This window comes from Engystomops pustulosus, chromosome 5 (assembly GCF_040894005.1).
Source record: "Engystomops pustulosus chromosome 5, aEngPut4.maternal, whole genome shotgun sequence".
NCBI lineage: Eukaryota > Metazoa > Chordata > Amphibia > Anura > Leptodactylidae > Engystomops > Engystomops pustulosus.
This window is the reverse complement of record NC_092415.1, coordinates 74773013-74792010: the sequence shown is the minus strand read 5'-3', so window position 1 is coordinate 74792010 and position 18998 is coordinate 74773013. Positions and strand designations below refer to the sequence as shown.

General features: G+C 43.5%; 1 protein-coding gene across 3 annotated transcripts in view; it reads right to left on the bottom strand.

Moving 5' to 3' along the window:
- The window catches only part of ATP9B (ATPase phospholipid transporting 9B (putative)), a 214788-nt gene extending 206559 nt beyond the window's left edge, over positions 1–8229 (bottom strand). For 2 of the 3 annotated variants that reach the window (XM_072152375.1, XM_072152376.1), the window contains exon 1: positions 7495–7634. In XM_072152375.1, the coding sequence (XP_072008476.1) occupies positions 7495–7619 (125 nt within the window). In that variant the 5' untranslated portion in view covers positions 7620–7634. Of the gene's footprint in view, positions 1–7494; positions 7635–8070 lie in introns of those variants that run through there. The other variant, XM_072152377.1, reaches the window with a different exon arrangement.
- Between the last annotated feature and the right edge of the window lie 10769 nt (positions 8230–18998).

Genomic DNA, 18998 nt, shown 5'->3' with positions numbered 1-18998 from the left:
ATGAAGAAAATGAGGCACATTTACTTACAAGATCATTCGAGTTCACTAAAAGTGCATTGTCCATCTATAATGTAGCGTGCGGCGATTAACTAAGATCATGCGCCAGAAATCATGAATGTGCCGCTTCCCCGCTCAGGTCCAACTGAGTTCACCAACTTTTTTGTGGTGCACCTTTAACATAGGTCGTGCTACACAATTTCAAAGTTAAATATGGCGAATCAGTCAGACTGTCCGACGGCACGCCCCCTAGTTTGTGTCAAATAGAAGCCAGCGCAGCTGTGCCACAAAAGGATCGCGTGTGACAAAGATCGCAGCGCAGACACTTCTTAAATACCTGTGCAAGCTGCTTTAGTCAGAAGAACGTGCATGTGCCCGACCTTTAGGAAATGTACCCCAGTATGTTTGTGTGTATGAATGTATCATTTTGGACTTGGTGTCTAGTAAGTTATGACTGTCTCTTCTTTTTGGCATACTTGTTCATAAATCAGCCTAATGTGACATACTCCATTCTTTCTGGCACACATTACGAGTAAAAAGTGTTGTACGTACTGTGATAAATTTGCCCCATTATATCTTGCTAAACTATAATGGCCAATGACATATTTTAGCTGTTACATGGTTTTCTATTGTTCTTTCCTATTTTTTTACCTGCTTCATTTCCAAATAGTGTATCTTCAAGATTCTTTAAATACAAAAGCAAGGCACAAAATTGCAACTCTATGGAGCAATATGACAAAAAAAATCTGCACCTCCCTTCCAAAATTAAAAAAAAAAAGAGAGAGAAAAAAAAAAAAAATATCTACTCAACGCACATCTCAGAAAACAATTACACGATGTTCCATTTGTTAGCTATGTACAGGTGCAATCTATTGTGAAAAATAATACATGCAAAGCATCATCATGTTTAGTATCATCGACTTCAAAATGCAGCCTTTGAACTGGGACGCAATTTATTCTATTTCCAAAGCAATTTTCCTTTTGTGTAGTAAAATTTTAGCTCAGTATTTAAAAACAATAAGACGATGAATAATGGATTTTTCATAGCTGAGATGAGGACAAAGTCTAATTTTCTTTGTAATGTGTGTCTTGCACACCTAATTGGTTTGTCACTCATGGACAATCAAAGCGTCAAGCAATTAACTATAATGTAAGAAACTTTTCTGAAAGGAAAGTACTACAACCAAACTAAACAAAATGCTGGAAGGGAAGACTTCAAAACTCACAGCATGAAAGTTACCATCTTGATACAATTCTGTCTAGATCATCCATTTAAAGACCAAGACAACTTAAATTCACATTTCAGGCAATTCCTTTGCATTTACGTCCCAACGAAAATCAGCATATAGCTAAGATAATCATTGAAAGCTACTAGATAGCTTTCAATGCAGGTTAGTGGCTACAATTTCTTTGCTAAAGGCCTGATGTAGATAATCATAAGGTAGATGTATCTTGGTGGTCCATTACGACTGCAAATCCACTGCCTAGACCACATTTCTATGTTTTCCCCACTAAAAACTAAACAAAAACAGCTGTGATACAAGGATACGTCAGTTTTTCGCTGACCTAACACTGAGGAAACTAATAATTTCTGCAAAGCTTGTGTGACAGGGCAGATTGTGGTGGTCTGAATGCTGGGGGGTCACAAATACTTGGGTGCCATTCTCACTATCATTGATGGAGCAGGAGGTTGATCATGTAGTAGGATACAGTGCTCCACTGCCATTCCTAGTCACTATTTATGCCAGTGTCGGAGATAGCTGAGGGATGTGCAATTTCCAACAGACCCATAGTATTGAATCGAGCAATAAGACACATAATCAACCTGCCGTTCCATCAATGTGTGAGAAAAGACCTCCATTCTCATAAAGGGTGGTTGTCTCTTTTCAACTGGTTTATAAATAAAGTAATTGATATCACATAGGATTTGGTTCACCAGCAGACATCACAGTCAAAGAGCCTAGCATGAAATAGATGAGAATGTAGAATAACTGAGCCCAAAGTCTCAATGTCTAGAAGTAACAAGGACCAGGAGTTGGCAACCCTTAAGAAACTTTAACAGGTAATTCTCATCTTGTTTTTGATATATGTTATTAGCACACGTTGGGCAAATTGCAGGAAAGAGCAGGACTTGCTTTGTCTTTCCATACTGTCTTTTTTACAGTATACATCGTATGCTGGTCAGGTTGCAAAACCTATGCCTCTGTCTGTCAGTATAAGTCTATGGATACTGTCATCATAAACCAAACGCATGATATGAACCCAGCATAAGTCTACCTGCACATGACATAGATTATAGGACATGTGCCAGACTATAAATTTGATAGCCAGAGCATGAGCTGACAGTCCAAGACACATACGATACAGAAGGCCCTATTCCTGTCTATCTTTGCATCCCAGGCAGTAATTTTCAATTGTCACTGGCGTGTAAGCGGAGCTCACCTGCAGATATTTGTGTCGAATAAATTTTATTTACCCAGTTAAACATTTCTGGAAGCCACCGGGAAGCAATGGAGCCTTCATACCCCAGCCAGCAGAATTCAGGACTTCATGTGATGTCCCATCTCTGCTGGCTTCCGGCAGACAGAGGGGCTGTCTCGGTCTGTACCCCCTTCATCATTACCACTCCACTATGAGAGTTTGGAGGGGATGTCCTTGGCAAGACCGCATACAGTAATGACTAGACAGCCCCTCCATCTGAAGGAAGCCAGCAAAGACAGAATCTAACAGAGAGTCCCTGCTGTGCTGGCAGGATCATGGGACCCACTGTTCTTACACTGTAATTGTAGGTGTGCATAGCTATCTGCATGGCTAATAAATGGCCACCATAGAATCAACATCACTAGTCCAGTCCTTCACCCTGTTCACTTTTACTGTGCTCACATCCATTACAGGTGTCAGAATGGTTTCAGGCTACAGAATCCTCCATATTCCTCCAAAAGAAGAAGGTGGCAGAAAAGTCAAAGGAATTTGCACCAGTACTGTGACAGAAGTTAAGACAGCTATAATGAAAAAGGTGCCAGGACTAAGTATTTAAAGGGGTTTTCCGGGAATATGAATGTCTGATACAAAAATCTATGATGCTATAAATAAATGAATATGACAAAACTCAATGTCATAAGTCACAAAATAGAGCTTAAATAATTAGATTTTATGATTTACTAAATTTTAGGGCCTCTCTAAAGTATCCAGAGTTATCACAAAGATGGGTGCCACTGGAAACTACAAGTCCCATGATCCTTTAGTTCTCAGTAACTCCTCCTCCCTCTTATGCTCTGCTCCTTGTGATGATCTAACATATTTTTTTGCTCTGTTACCATAGTAATGATGTGTAACAGCCATCACTGCACATTACCTCACTGAGATGACGTCTCACCACAACACTGGCCATACTGGATGCACTGCAACCAACCATCTACAGCCAAACTTAGTGGTGATCACATGACCTCCCACCAGGATCAAGGATTGTAAACCAAGCAAACACACATGCTGGTGTGTGCCCCCTCTGGCAGGATCTGCCCCTCTTTTTGCTTCTTATGCTCTGGTTTAAAAAAAAAAAAGTTTTTAAAATAATGCAAATGAGCGTAAGGGGCTCAAGGCTCATTTAACAGCTATGGAGCCCCTTAGGCTCATTTGTATAATTTTGAAAGCCTTTTTTGTAAAAAAAAAAAAAAAAAAAAAAGGCATAAGAAGCTAAAATAAGAAGAGGTCCCGCCTGAAGGGGCATACACCAGTATGTCAGTGTGGTTGGTTTACAACTGTTCATCCTGGTGGTAGCTCCATACTACACAAGTTATAGGGGTACATGAGGCACACTCCCATAGACCCATCATATCTCAGTAGTGGGCTCCATACAGAGGTTATGGGAGTACATAATGCACACTCCCATAGACCTGTTAGGTCTCAGTAGTGGACTCCATACACAAGTTATGGGGGCACATGAGGCACACTCCCATAGATAGACATGTCATGTCTCAGTAGTCAGCTCCATACAGAGGTTAGGGCAGTGGTGGCTAACCTATGGCACGGGTGCCAGAGGTGGCACTCAGAGCCCTTTCTGTGGGCACTCAGGCCATCACCAGAGATGACTCCAGGTATCTTCCTGCAGTCCCAGGTAGCCCAGGACTTGCTGTGCACAGAGCTATTGTAAGTGCTACCTGGGACTACAGGAGGAGAGGGAAGGTGTGGACAGATCTGGATTATCATTGTAGCTCCTACTCCGGCCCTGACAATTCTTCCTGTTTATAGGACCTTGGAGGGGAGCTACAATGATCACCCTAATTTCTTCTATTTTCTGCTTTATTGGTGTCCTCAGGCTGCTGGTATCAATGAAAGCTGTGACAGAGAAGGGAGCATAAATCTCAAATTAAATTTCTGTATTGGCACTTTTTGATAAATTTAGTGGGTCTTCGTTGTAGTTTGGGCACTCGGTCTTTAAAAGGTTCGCCATCACTGGGTTAGGGGGTACATGAGGCACACTCCCATAGACCTGTCATGTTTCAGTAGTTGGCTCTGTACACAGGTTATGGGGGTACATGAGGCATACTCCCATAGACCTGTCATGTTTCAGTAATAGGCTCCATATGCATGTTATAAAGACACATGAGGCACACTCCCATAGACCTGTCATGTTATTCCCATGTTAATATTCCCAGGCACTTCAGACAGATGCTGGAAGCACCGTGGACACAAATATTCCGTATTACACATATTTGAAACATGCCATATTATTCAGAAATTTTGGAAAAGAGTATTTAACATCATATCCATAAAAATAGAAATCCAAAAACAACCTGATATGGCTTTAGCTCTTTTAGGGCTTGCCATAAACAAAATTCCCCTTAGATGCCGTAATTTAGTAGGGCATATTCTGCAAGCAACAAAACTCTAATAGTAATAGTAATAGCTAGAGCATGGAAATCTCCCCAATCCCCAAACATAACTGACCTACAAGAAATGATAAACCAACATTGCCACCTGGAAAGAACTCTTGCTCTCAGAAATAGAACCCTCTAGAGCCACTATAAAATGTGGGATTCATGGTACAAAAACACCTGATTAAACCCGGACTGAGGTCAGTTTTTATCCTTCGATATTATATCCTCATATCCCTCCTACCTTTTCCCTCACGCTATCTACATCAAGGAATATATATATTATTTCCTGAACTCAATTGTTATTGCTGTTGTTAAGAAGTTGTAACCTTCTTTATGTTTATATCAATATTTTAATATAATACCTCTAAATGTAAAATGAGTCCAATGTTTTACACCAAATTAATATTTGCTAATTTTCATGAGTGACTCAATAAAAAATACTTGAAAGAAAAAAAAATATGTTCCTCTAGCCATGGCCGCATTTGTGTGGGTGATTCGGGCAGCGACCCGGCAGAAGAGTTGGGATAAGTATGTGATGGAGTGGAAACAGAACAGACAGATAAGTATTAGTTTTATTATTGTAATCATTGACACTTCATATGTATACACTGGGGAAGGGGGGTTGGGCTGTACATAAACTGAAAGGGTCTACATGTAGACTTTGGGGGTGGGGGCTGTATATAAATAGACGGGGGAGGGGGTGTCATTTATAGATGGGGGTCTGTATGTAGGTGGCAGGGGGGCTGTAAATAGAGGGAGGTCTATATGTAGATGGGGTCTGTATGTAGATGGCTGGAGGAGTGTATATAGAGGGGGTCTTTATGTAGATGGTAGGAGGGCCATATATAGAGGAGGTCTGTATGTAGATGGTAGGAGGGCCATATATAGAGGAGGTATGTATGTAGCTAGGAGGTCAGTATATAGAGGGGGTGCTGTATGTAGATAGGAGGTCAGTATATAGATATGCATGATTTGTTTTCTTGTGTGTTAGCACTACGTTTAAAAACACAAATGCACATATACACAATGCATATATATTAAAGGAAACCTACCACTTGAAGTGGCAGGTTTCTGATGGAAATACCGGGCACCAGCTCAGGGTGAGCTAGTGCCGGAGCTTATTTTTGCTAGTGTTTTAAACCGCTGTATCGCGGTTTAAAACACTTTTTAAACTTTATAGCCGGCGCAGGGAGGTACGCGCTTGGCGCTTACCATGCGCGCGGCTCTCCTTCACTTCCTATGTAGCTGCGCGCACGGTCGCGCGCATGGTAAGCGCCGAGCGCGTACCTCCCTGCGCCGGCTATAAAGTTTAAAACCGCGATACAGCGGTTTAAAACACTAACAAAAATAAGCTCCTGAGCTGGTGCTCGGTGTTTTCTTCTTAAACCTGCCATTTCAAGTGGGAGGTTTCCTTTAATAATAATTAAGCGTTCCTGTATGTAAGCACTGGTATTTAGGTTAGATTATGCTATAAGTGACTGTGGTCTTTTTACAGGTGCAGTGTTGAGATCCGGAGGCAAATTTAGCAGTGATAAACCATGGCCAGGAGGAGTGGTTATATGTATTGCCGGTTCAGACGTTGTGTGTACAACTCAAGTTCCTGAAATGGATCAATAAAGTTACATTGTACTGTATTGTTGAGGTGGTGAAATCCTCTTTCTGATAAAGCAGATCGTCACCTGTAAGGTACTAGATACAACTGATGTCACTGAATAACTTCTAGTGTGTGAGAGAGTGTCAGCCTGTGTAGTGTCAGTCATTAGTGCTATTATCAGAATTTTCTGATCAGGATGTGGGCGCTTATTAAAAACTGGTCTATGAATTCCGTGGGACAAATATAGCAGAGGAGTAGGGGTAGGTTGCTGGGGTGAGAGCTGCTGGCTGTCTATTTATGAGTCTCTCTCTTAATCTATCTAGAAAACTATAGCTTCACTCCAGTCCAGGTATCCAGATGAAGCTTTGAACTTTATCCCAAGCTTTATTGTTTAGGCCGAGTACCCTTTTTCATTAAACATTGCAGTTTATTTCAAGTGATACCTGGACTGGAATGCAGCTATTTTTCCTAAATATATTTCTGGTGGGCTTTGCTTCCTCAGCCCTAAGGTAGCGTGCACCCATGTGTTTTTTTAATCCCAATGGTACATTCATACAGCCGTATGCCGGCATACAACTGTGCGCTAGAGAGGAGAAGGAGGTGACCCCCTCCATAGAGAAAAGTGGCACGGATCGTACCGCTGCGGGGCCGCCATTGCCATCTATGAGGATGTATATCCCCCAGACGCCCATGTGAATGAGGCCTAAGTGTGCTGCTTGAAGATTTTTGCATCTATCTTCCTATCATCCATCTCCTATCAAATTCTTCCCAAATTACACAGTACATCACCATAATACAGTTTGGAAACTGTACAATTCTATTATTGTGCAGGGTTAAAGAGATGCATCGTACTGAATGTGATGGTTCATAAAATAGTTTTATTTTGGGGCCTCACTTTGAGTTTTTCCCAGAGCCCTACTGTCTGTGATCGTACCGACCCAATGAATATTTAGACTGCACAGGAAAATATGTAAAAACAAAGCCTGTGATAATAAGGCACAACATTTTTTCTTCAATTAAACACACCTGGAACATTGTTCCCAGTTCCCTAGTACGTTGAAGAAAAGAAAATGGTACCACCAGGGATTACAATATGTCCAGCAGATAATAAGCCTCGCGTGTCTCTGTAAACATAAGAATAAACATGACATGGCTTGTGGAATGAGGGGAGTAAAAGATGGAAAAGGGCCAGTAAGGAGAAGGTTAAATAGGAAACCTTTCAGGAGCCCACAATTTTTACTGAGCTGAGCCAAAAGGTCATATAACAGCCTATCACATTCCAGCTCTTATTTTATTGGCATTTAGGAAAAGAAAGCTGCACCTTGATTGGGTGTTATGACCCCATCAAGTGCCAGGTAATGAGGGCTGCCATTGGTTGTGATGCAGCTGGCAATGGAACATAGCTTTACTGTGACAGCAGCAACATAGCTTTAGTGTATAACAGCAGCATGTCCCGTCCAAGAAGTAGACTCGACTACAACATAACCCGTCATTATAAGTCCATGTTCACACGGAGTATGGCGTGCTGTAGGGCCACACACACAGGTCAGGTGCACAGCCACACACATGACAGGAATGGGAGGCGGCGCTGTCTCTCCTCACCTCCTCTTACTCTTGTCTGCCGTGTAATAGGCCGCTCTTTTCTGCACCGGCTGGAGTGGGATAGTGTCCGCCATCTTCCGCCGCCGCACGGAATGACGTCACCGGCGAACAACCAGCTGAGAGTACGGAAGACCGGGGGATGTGACGTCACGGTCAGCTGATACGGCGTCGCTTCGTGTGAGGTGATGCCGCAGATTACAGTGTCAGGGAGCGGAGTGTGAGGCGGGGAAGTGTCCCGGGAGGAGAGGGGGCACCTACCTACAGTCACCTACCTGCCTGTGCCTGGAGGCTTCATGGCTGTCTGCATACAATACACCTGTTATGTACATGGCGTCACCATGTTCTGACTGCTCTAACCTTTCCATACTTTGCTGTATGGAGTTTTTTTTGGGAAAAAAAAAATTCTAGTACAATGTGCACAATATTAACCCTTTATTTATTTTTGCATTTCTGTTTTCACTCCTTACCCTCAAATATCCAGATTTTTTTTATTTTTCTGGGTACTGAGCTGTATGAGGGCTTGTTTTCTGTGGAATAAATTGTACTTCCTAGTGGGAGTATTTATTGGTTTGTAACTTGCCAAATATGTCATTTACACCATATTCTCAGGAATTTTGGTCTCCGTTGTGTGCTCCAAATGATACAATCCCTATATTCCTGGCACAATCACAAGGATGCTAAATGTATATAGGTTTAAATACTTTTCAAAGAATTTGTCTTCTATAAAAATACATTTCTTCCTTTCTCCATACATTAACCAGGCTAGTTTCTAGGTCATTTATACTGCAGAACAGCACAATACATGGCTCAGCTGCTGCAGCATATTCCAATACACACCTCAGCAGCCGCAGAACAGCACAATACAGGGCTCAGCTGCCGCAGAACAGCACAATACAAGGCTGAGCTGCCGCAAAACAGCACAATACATGGCTCAGCTGCCGCAGAACAGCACAAGACATGGCTCAGCTGCTGCAGCATATTCCAGTACACACCTCAGCTGCTGCAAAACAGCACAATGCAGGCTTCAGCAGCCGCAGAACAGCACAATACATAGCTCAGCTGCCGCAGAACAGCACAATGCAGGCTTCAGCAGCCGCAGAACAGCACAATACATAGCTCAGCTGCCGCAGAACAGCACAATACATAGCTCAGCTGCCGCAGAACAGCACAATGCAGGCTTCAGCAGCCGCAGAACAGCACAATACATAGCTCAGCTGCCGCAGAACAGCACAATACAGGGCTCAGCTGCTGCAGAACAGCACAATGCAGGCCTCAGCAGCCGCAGAACAGCACAATACATGGCTCAGCTGCCGCAGAACAGCACAATACATGGTTCAGCTGCCGCAGAACAGCACAATACATGGTTCAGCTGCCGCAGAACATCTCAATACAGGGCCCAGCTGCCGCAAAACAGCACAATACAGGGCTGAGCTGCCGCAGAACAGCACATTGCAGGCTTCAGCAGTCGCAGAACAGCACAATACATGGCTCAGCTGCCGCAGAACAGCACAATACATGGCTCAGCTGCCGCAAAACGGCACAATACATGGTTCAGCTGCCGCAGAACAGCACAAGACATGGCTCAGCTGCCGCAGAACAGCACAATACATGGTTCAGCTGCCGCAGAACATCTCAATACAGGGCCCAGCTGCCGCAAAACAGCACAATACAGGGCTGAGCTGCCGCAGAACAGCACATTGCAGGCTTCCGCAGTCGCAGAACAGCACAATACATGGCTCAGCTGCCGCAGAACAGCACAATACATGGCTCAGCTGCCGCAGAACAGCCCAATACATGGCTCAGCTGCCGCAGAACAGCACAATACAGGGCTCAGCTGCCGCAGCATATTACAGTACACACCTCAGCTGCTGCAAAACAGCACAATGCAGGCTTCAGCAGCCACAGAACAGCACAATACATAGCTCAGCTGCCGCAGAACAGCACAATGCAGGCTTCAGCAGCCGCAAAACAGCACAGTGCATGGCTCAGCTGCCACAGAACAGCACAATACAGGGCTGAGCTGCCGCAGAACAGCACAATACAGGCCTCAGCAGCCGCAGAACAGTACAATACAGGGCTGAGCTGCTGCAGAACAGCACAATACATGGCTCAGCTGCCACAGAACAGCACAATACATGGCTCAGCTGCTACAGAACAGCACAATACAGGGCTCAGCTGTTTTTGGACTATCACAGCCCAATAATGCTAGCATGCACTCGTTCAAATACCGGATCATCTGGATTGTACGTGACTCTTCGGGGCAAAAAATAAACACAAACCATGACAAAATTGTGTGTCGTCATATGGTTACAGCAGCATTATGTTATACATTAGTATAGATATCTGAGATAGTACTGGTCAATAAATAAACATGTAAAGGAAAATTTGCCTTTTTTATTTTCACACACTCACCCGGTCCTAGTAATGGGTACCGTCTTTTAGACATTACCATTACTAAGAAAAGTTTGTAGTTAGAAAAAAATTTAGGACAAACACTTGTCAACCATTTTATTTAAAAAATAATCCAGTTCATCAATTTCCACCAAGTCAGACGATATCTTTAGCATACGCAGATCTGAAAAACATAATAGAAAGAAAAGGCGTCAGTTTATATACATACTATATATATATATATATATACTATATAGTATATATATATATACTCACAAACCAACATATATTTACATACATATATATATATTTATATATGTATATGTATGTTCCTCAAAAATTGCTGTCATTTTGATGTATTGCAGGGTATTAGCACTGTCAGCCTATGCTGATGCACAGACTGACACACTGCCTGTTAAGTCCTGCATATTACAGGACCTTACAGGCATGCACTATGGACAGCCCTTGGGTCTTAGCTCAGACGCTGTGGTTGCCATAGTAAAAATGCTATAGGCTTTGCCAATTTAGCAGAAAATCTCCCGGCAGCCATTTAAAGGTTTAACACCCGCGATCGGAGCTCACTCCGACTGGGGTGTTACACGGGGATGACACCTCACGATTCCTGATGCCGGCTCAGATCCGATGCAGAGAGCTAATGTTTTAAAGGGGTTGTCTGATTGTTTATACAATTCTGGAGGCAGGCTGCGGGGGATTAAAAAAAAAAAACTGTACTCACCACCTTCACTCCCAGTGTCTCACCGGTCTGTGCCCCTGTTTTCTTACAGGACACAGAAGCTGCACTAGTGTCAGCTTTCGGCCAGCTGAGGTGATCTGTGCCCCTGTTTGCTCACAGGGTACAGAAGCTGTGCTAATGTCAGCTTTCTGCTGACCGGCCATGCCCACCCGTCCCCATATCTCGATACAGCATTGGGAATATGGTTACTCTAGCACTCCTGAGATGAGTATGGGCATTACTTCCCAGTGCCTCTTTCCTCTGATATTTAGCAGAGGAGCTTTACTACTGAGCATGTACGTAAAGTGCGATACATTTTCATCTCAACTAAAAGTCTAGAAGAGGGGTGCACAACCCATATCCAATAAGCCACTTGAGTTCCATCAAGCCTCTAGCTGTGGTCCACACCCTGTTGACAGTCAGAGACCAATGAGCGCTTCAATAACTTATGTGCTCATTGTCCAGGAGACAGGGTAGTGGTGAGTCGGACTAGGGTACTACCTAGGGCCCACTAGTAAATTTGATTCTGGGGGCCCTCCCTGCTGCATAGAAATTTTACCAATATCTCGGCAGCCTGGTTTCCAGGAATTTCTAGGCGTTTTGTATACTGTTTGTGTCTGTGTATGAAAAGTCGCTTGGCATCAGAACTGTACAGCAGTGCTAGGGTAGACATGCTGGGAATATTATAATAATTACACCTTTCTGCTGGTGGCTGGGCTTTGTTTGAGGATATCACACTATACAGCGGGATGGTTTTCAACGAACTTAGATAGTCATTGATTAAGAGTGATCAGGCACAGACAGGAGTAAGATCTAGTACCTCATAGATGACTATATAGATATAGATATACTATATACACAGCCTCTAAATAAATAATACTGTTCCCTGATTGCATTATACACTGTGCTGCCAAATTAAAATGTCCCAAATGTGCCCAAATTATTACAGATAGAAACCAGTCCAAATTATTAATTTACATACAGTACCCCTTAAATGGTAAGGGTGCAGTCACTCAGGGCGTTCGGGGACAAGGCTCAGCCTGATCACATATGTTCCATTACAATACATGTGATCGGTAATGAGCACCCAGTGTTTTGTATGCAAACAATGCAAAGCACCAGGTGCTTGATAGCAAATATTTTATTTATATCATCAGGCTTAGCTCCACCCCTGGGCGTTGCATTGCGTTTCTAAACTCAATGCATGCACTGCATGTAACCGCACCCTGAATGTATATAATGTGCCTCCAAATGATTCAAATTTCACATACAATTCCCCACATCTATTTTATATACACCCCTTCTCCTTACATTTTATATATACAGCTCCACTCCTCATTTAGTTCCATATATACAGCTCCCTCCTCATTTAGTTTCATATATACAGCCCCCTCCTCATTTAATTTTATATATATAGCCCATTCCATTTTTCTCTTTTTCATATTTAAATGTGTATTAATTTTTTTCTACAAAACAGGCGAGAAAAGGGAAAGGGAGAACAAGGGAGGTCACAAAATCAGGCGCTTGTATGCACCCGTTTGGTAAAGGGGAGGGGGGGCTAAGGGTGGTTTTTTACATTTATGCGACAATTTCCAGTACAGAATGTCAAGTACACAATGACAAAGGATCCATGTACTATTGTCTAACAAGGCAACTTTGCTGTAACTTAGATACATTCTATGAAATCTCAATAATAACAGAGTGGAAAAAAGGGATAGCGGTGGAGAGAGGGTCAGAAAAGAAGAAGAAGAGGGGCAAAAAGAGGAAGAGGAGGGGGAGAGAAGGAGAAGTAAAAGAGAAAGAGTCGTGCCTCCCCCTACCTGGAGCTCAGATCTTGGTGGATTCACTCGTTCCTGAAGCGGGACTAAGCTGGTCAAGTCCAGATAACGCGGAGATGCCACAAAAGAGCCCCTGTGGAACCATGTTTTCTGAGAGCGGGCTGCCCTCTTCGGATCAGTATTCAGGAGACTCTCCATCCTTTGCCACTCATTGACACGGCCCAACCACTGGTGTAAGGAGGGAGGGCCAGGTGAACGTCAGCAGGCTGGGATACAGGCCTTAGCTGCGTTCAGAAGGTGACATATCAGGGACTTCCCCTACGTGGCAAGGGAAATCTCATGATGATGTAAGAAAACCCAGGCAGGTGATCCCGTAGCTCTCTGCCCGTTACCTCGCAAATCACTCCTAGTACCGACGTCCAGTACGGAACAAGTGAGGGACAGCTCCAGAAAATATGAAGGAGCATGCCCTCCTCTGCACCGCAGCACCAACAGGTCTGGGGGACGTCTGGGAACATCTTGTGAAGGACATGGGGTACCCTGTACCATCTGGTTAGTAACTTATAGATTGTCTCCTGGTAGGCCGTGCTAACTGAGGATTTGTGCACCAGTTCGTAAATTTTTTCCCTTTGTTCTATAAAGAGGGTCAGGGTCAGGTCCCGCTCCCATTTGGTCATGTATGATGGAACACAATATGCAGCAAAGACTTACCGGCTATGGAGAGGGCTCGGCCCGACATGTGACCTACTATTACATCACATGTCAGGAAGGGGTTAAATATCTACAGCCCCCTACTCATTTAGTTTCAAATATACAGCTCCTTAACTCATCTAATTTCATATATATATATATATATATATATATATATATATATATATATATATATATATATAGACCACTCCTCATTTAGTATATGCAGCCCCCTCCTCATTTAGTTCCATATATACAGCCCCCTCCTCATCTAATTTTATATACAGCCCCCTCATATAATATATACAGCCCCTTCCTCATTTAATATATACAGTCCCTCCTCATTTAATTTATACAGTTCCCTCCTCATTTAATATATAAAGCCCCTCCTCATTTAATATATACAGCCCCTCCTCATTTAATATATTCAACCCCCTCCTCATTTAATATGTACAGCCCCATCTCATTTAATTTATACAGCCCCCTCCTCATTTAGTTTCATATATTCACCCCCATCTCATTTTATTTTATATACACAGCCCCCCATTCATTTAATTTCATATGTGCAGCCACCATCTGATTTAATTTTATATATACAGTTCCCTACTTCCTCCATTTTATATATACCATCCCAGTTCGTTTATTTTATACATACAGCAGACAAAACCCCTTTCAGTCTTTATAAGTATATCGTATATATAGTCCAGCTCATTTTATATATAGTGCACTGCTTGAGCCCTTCACCCACCCTGGGCTGTAGGAAAATAAAAAATAAAAAATACTTACCTGTGCAAGTACTTCTAGCATCTTTGGCCTCTTCTATCTTCAGTGGGAGCTGCGACGGACAGGAACAGGATGCGCGGCTGCCTGATTAGGTCATCAGGCGCCGCACATCTGGGGTCAGAGAGCGACGAGCTGCATCGCTCTCAGTATCAATGACATCATCAATGTCATTAGAATTTGACTGTGCTGTATGCACGCATGGCTCTCGAGCAGCCACATCAATCTAGCGGCCACATTGGGTGCCATTGTTATCTCTGACAGGGGCCACTGGTCGGGATAGTGGCCCCTGCAGTAGCGCCAGCTGTCGGGGCCCGCCGGTAGATCCCCTGGTCCACCAGTGGGCCAGTCTGACCCTGGTGGTGAATGCAGCTGAGAATTCCTTACTATCCCCCCCCTACACTCCTGCCGATCTGCTCTTTGTGCGGTAATGACTTGTGAGATGTCCTCTCCTGCTCCTGGCAGTGAAGAAGAAGAAGCTGCAGTGTGATACAGAGATCAGAATAGGAGCCAGAAAAGGAGAGCAATTATTTATTTTTTTGTCTGCTCTGGGGGGCTCCAGTAGAGGCAATCCCTGAGTCATGAACAAAATACTGTAGGTTTGTTCTTGAATTGTTGAATTTGTTTGTACGTAAGAACAGGTATATTTTGCAAGTGTTGCTCCAGTCAAAATTTTCAAAATTTGTGGTATTCTTTGGGAACCAGAACTAACCTTCATTACAGATAGCTTTGACCAGTGCAGCTTGGCATCCAGATGGCTGTGGGCTCATACACACAGCTGAGGATTCTGTGTCTGAGCCTACAGTACTGGGTGTGAGAAAAAACTCAGAGCAGGTCCAATTGTTGGTCGTGTTTGCGGCTCAAACCTCATGTAGAACTCAATGAAACTGTTAAAAAAATGGCTAACACACAGTGGAGGACATTTATAAACGCACTTACATCACAATTCTGGTGGTTTAGGGCCCAAAATTTTGCGTCTAAAATGCTTTTGCTTTTAGACCTTTTCTTTGGCACTTTCCTGACTTGTCCGAGTAAGGGGCTGTGGCCTCTAGGAGATGTGCGTGACCTGTCGAGAAATGGGTGTGGCTTGCGGGAAATCATCCATGCGGCCAAAATTTTGGCGCACAGTTTAGACCAACTAAAAGTAGGTCTAAAGTAGGAACCGACAGTCTTATACTGCACCAGAATTCATCATTTAAGCACCCTGTATTCGGCAAAACAAGTCAACAATAAAAAGCTATATGAATGGGTTATAACTAGAGATGAGCGAGCATACTCGTCCGAGCTTGATGCAAGTATTTCGCCTGCTCGAGAACGAGCTTTCACTCGTGAAGAACACAGTGAACACAGTGAACACAGGATCATTTAAGGATCATTAGGATCATTTAAGTGAAGAACACAGAGAAGAACACAGTGAAGAACACATTGCAGATGTTTCCATACATCTGCTAATTTATCAGAAGACATGAGTACAGAAAGGTGTTCTTCACAATAGTATGTGAAGAACAATATGCGTGAAGAACACATTGCAGATGTTTAACACGGGTCATTCTCCATTTTGAAGTTCCACGAATATTACATTGAATAAAATAAACAAAGAAACAGGACTGACTTCCTTATTTCTCAATAAAATGACATATTTTATTGGTCCCCTTGGTCCCCTTGAAAAATGCTTGAGTCTCCCATTGACTTCAATGGGTGTTTAGTAGAGATGAGCGAACATACTCGTCCGAGCTTGATGCTCGATCGAGCATTAGTGTACTCGTAACTGCTCGTTGCTCGGACGAGTATTTCGCCCGCTCGAGAAAATGGCAGCTCCCGCCGTTTTGCTTTTTGGCGGCCAGAAACAGAGCCAATCACAAGCCAGGAGACTCTGCACTCCACCCAGCATGACGTGGTACCCTTACACGTAGATAGCAGTGGTTGGCTGGCCAGATCAGGTGACCCTGGGATAGACTAGCCGCTGCCCGCGCTGCTCGGATCATTCTCTGTCTGGATGCCGCTAGGGAGAGAGCTGCTGCTGGTCAGGGAAAGCGTTAGGGTGTTCTATTAGCTTACTGTTAGGCAGGAGTGATTCTAAAAGAACCCAACAGCCCTTCTTAGGGCTACAATAACGTTATAATTTTTTTTTTTTTTTATTTGCAGCTAGTACCATATTGTGAGGAATTAGCAGGGGGACTTGCTACCGTTGTGTTTAGCTCTTAGTGACACACATATCCACCTCAAACACCAAAGTGGGAAAATTTATTAGGGGTTTGAGTAGAATTAGGCACAGTCTGCCAGTTTCTTTTTATTTTACGTTTATTGTTTTAATAACTCAGTGTCATCTCATCTTGCATAGTAGTGTGCTGTAATACTTGGCTAGAAAATAGCCATAGGAGAATACAAACGGCTTAATTACGCCTACAGTAGCGTTATATATATTTGATTTCTGGTTGATCTGCTGGTGGCTGTAGTTGTTGCAGTGCATCTACTAGTAAATTGTGAGCAATTTGGAGTCAGACTTGCGACCACTGTGTTTTAGTGACGCACATATCCATCGCAAAGACCGAAGTGGGAAAATTTATTAGGGCCCGGGGTTGTATTTCAATTAGGCACAGTCTGCCATTTCCTTTTTTATTTTACGTTTATTTTTTTCATAACTCAGCGTCATCTCATCTGGCATAGTAGTGTGCTGTAATACTTGGCTAGAAAATAGCCATAGGAGAATACAAACGGCTTAATTACGCCTACAGTAGCGTTATATATATTTGATTTCTGGTTGATCTGCTGGTGGCTGTAGTTGTTGCAGTGCATCTACTAGTAAATTGTGAGCAATTTGGAGTCAGACTTGCGACCACTGTGTTTTAGTGACGCACATATCCATCGCAAAGACCGAAGTGGGAAAATTTATTAGGGCCCGGGGTTGTATTTCAATTAGGCACAGTCTGCCATTTCCTTTTTTATTTTACGTTTATTTTTTTCATAACTCAGCGTCATCTCATCTGGCATAGTAGTGTGCTGTAATACTTGGCTAGAAAATAGCCATAGGAGAATACAAACTGCTTAATTACGCCTACAGTAGCGTTATATATATTTGATTTCTGGTTGATCTGCTGGTGGCTGTAGTTGTTGCAGTGCATCTACTAGTAAATTGTGAGCAATTTGGAGTCAGACTTGCGACCACTGTGTTTTAGTGACGCACATATCCATCGCAAAGACCGAAGTGGGAAAATTTATTAGGGCCCGGGGTTGTATTTCAATTAGGCACAGTCTGCCATTTCCTTTTTTATTTTACGTTTATTTTTTTCATAACTCAGCGTCATCTCATCTGGCATAGTAGTGTGCTGTAATACTTGGCTAGAAAATAGCCATAGGAGAATACAAACGGCTTAATTACGCCTACAGTACCGTTATATATATTTGATTTCTGGTTGATCTGCTGGTGGCTGTAGTTGTTGCAGTGCATCTACTAGCAAATTGTGAGCAATTTGGAGTCAGACTTGCGACCACTGTGTTTTGCGCTTAGTGACGCACATATCCATCGCAAAGACCGAAGTGGGAAAATTTATTAGGGCCCGGGGTTGTATTTCAATTAGGCACAGTCTGCCATTTCCTTTTTTATTTTACGTTTATTTTTTTCATAACTCAGCGTCATCTCATCTGGCATAGCAGTGTGCTTTCATACTTGGCTATAAAATAGCCATAGCAATAGGATAGCATCGTTTGGTTTTAAAAACTAAAAAACACAAAAAAAAAAAAAAAAGTAAAAAAAAAAATTCAAGTTATAACTCTCATTTTCAAAATGTTTAACCCGAGGGCTAGGGGTAGAGGACGAGGGCGGGGACGTGGGCGTCCAACTACTGCAGGGGTCAGAGGCCGTGGTCCTGGGCGGGGTGAGACACCACCTGCTTATGAGGGAGCAGGGGAACGCCGCAGAGCTACACTCCCTAGGTTCATGTCTGAAGTTACTGGGACTCGTGGTAGAGCACTGTTGAGGCCAGAACAGTGCGAACAGGTGATGTCGTGGATTGCCGACAATGCTTTGAGCAATTTGTCCACCAGTCAGTCTTCCACGCAGTCCACCCATGTCACCGAAATCGGCACTCCTCCAGCTCTTGCACCTCAGCCTCCTCCCCCCCAGTCTGCCCCCTCCCAGCAAAATTTGCCATTTGAACCGGCATACTCTGAGGAACTGTTTTCTGGACCATTCCCACAGTCACAAACCACTTGTCCGGTTGCTGATGAGCAATTTTCCGATGCCCAGGTTTTCCACCAGTCGCAGTCTGTGGGTGATGATGACCTTGTTGACGTACTGGAAGAAGTGTGTAAAGAGGTGTCCGACGATGAGGAGACACGGTTGTCAGACAGTGGGGAAGTTGTTGTCAGGGCAGGAAGTCCGAGGGGGGAGCAGACTGAGGGATCGGAGGATGATGAGGTGACAGACCCAAGCTGGGTTGAGAGGCCGGGTGAACACAGTGCTTCTGAGACGGAGGAGAGTCCTCGACCAGAACAGGTTGGAAGAGGCAGTGGTGGGGCTAGACGGAGAGGCAGGGCCAGAGCTGGTGCATCAGCGC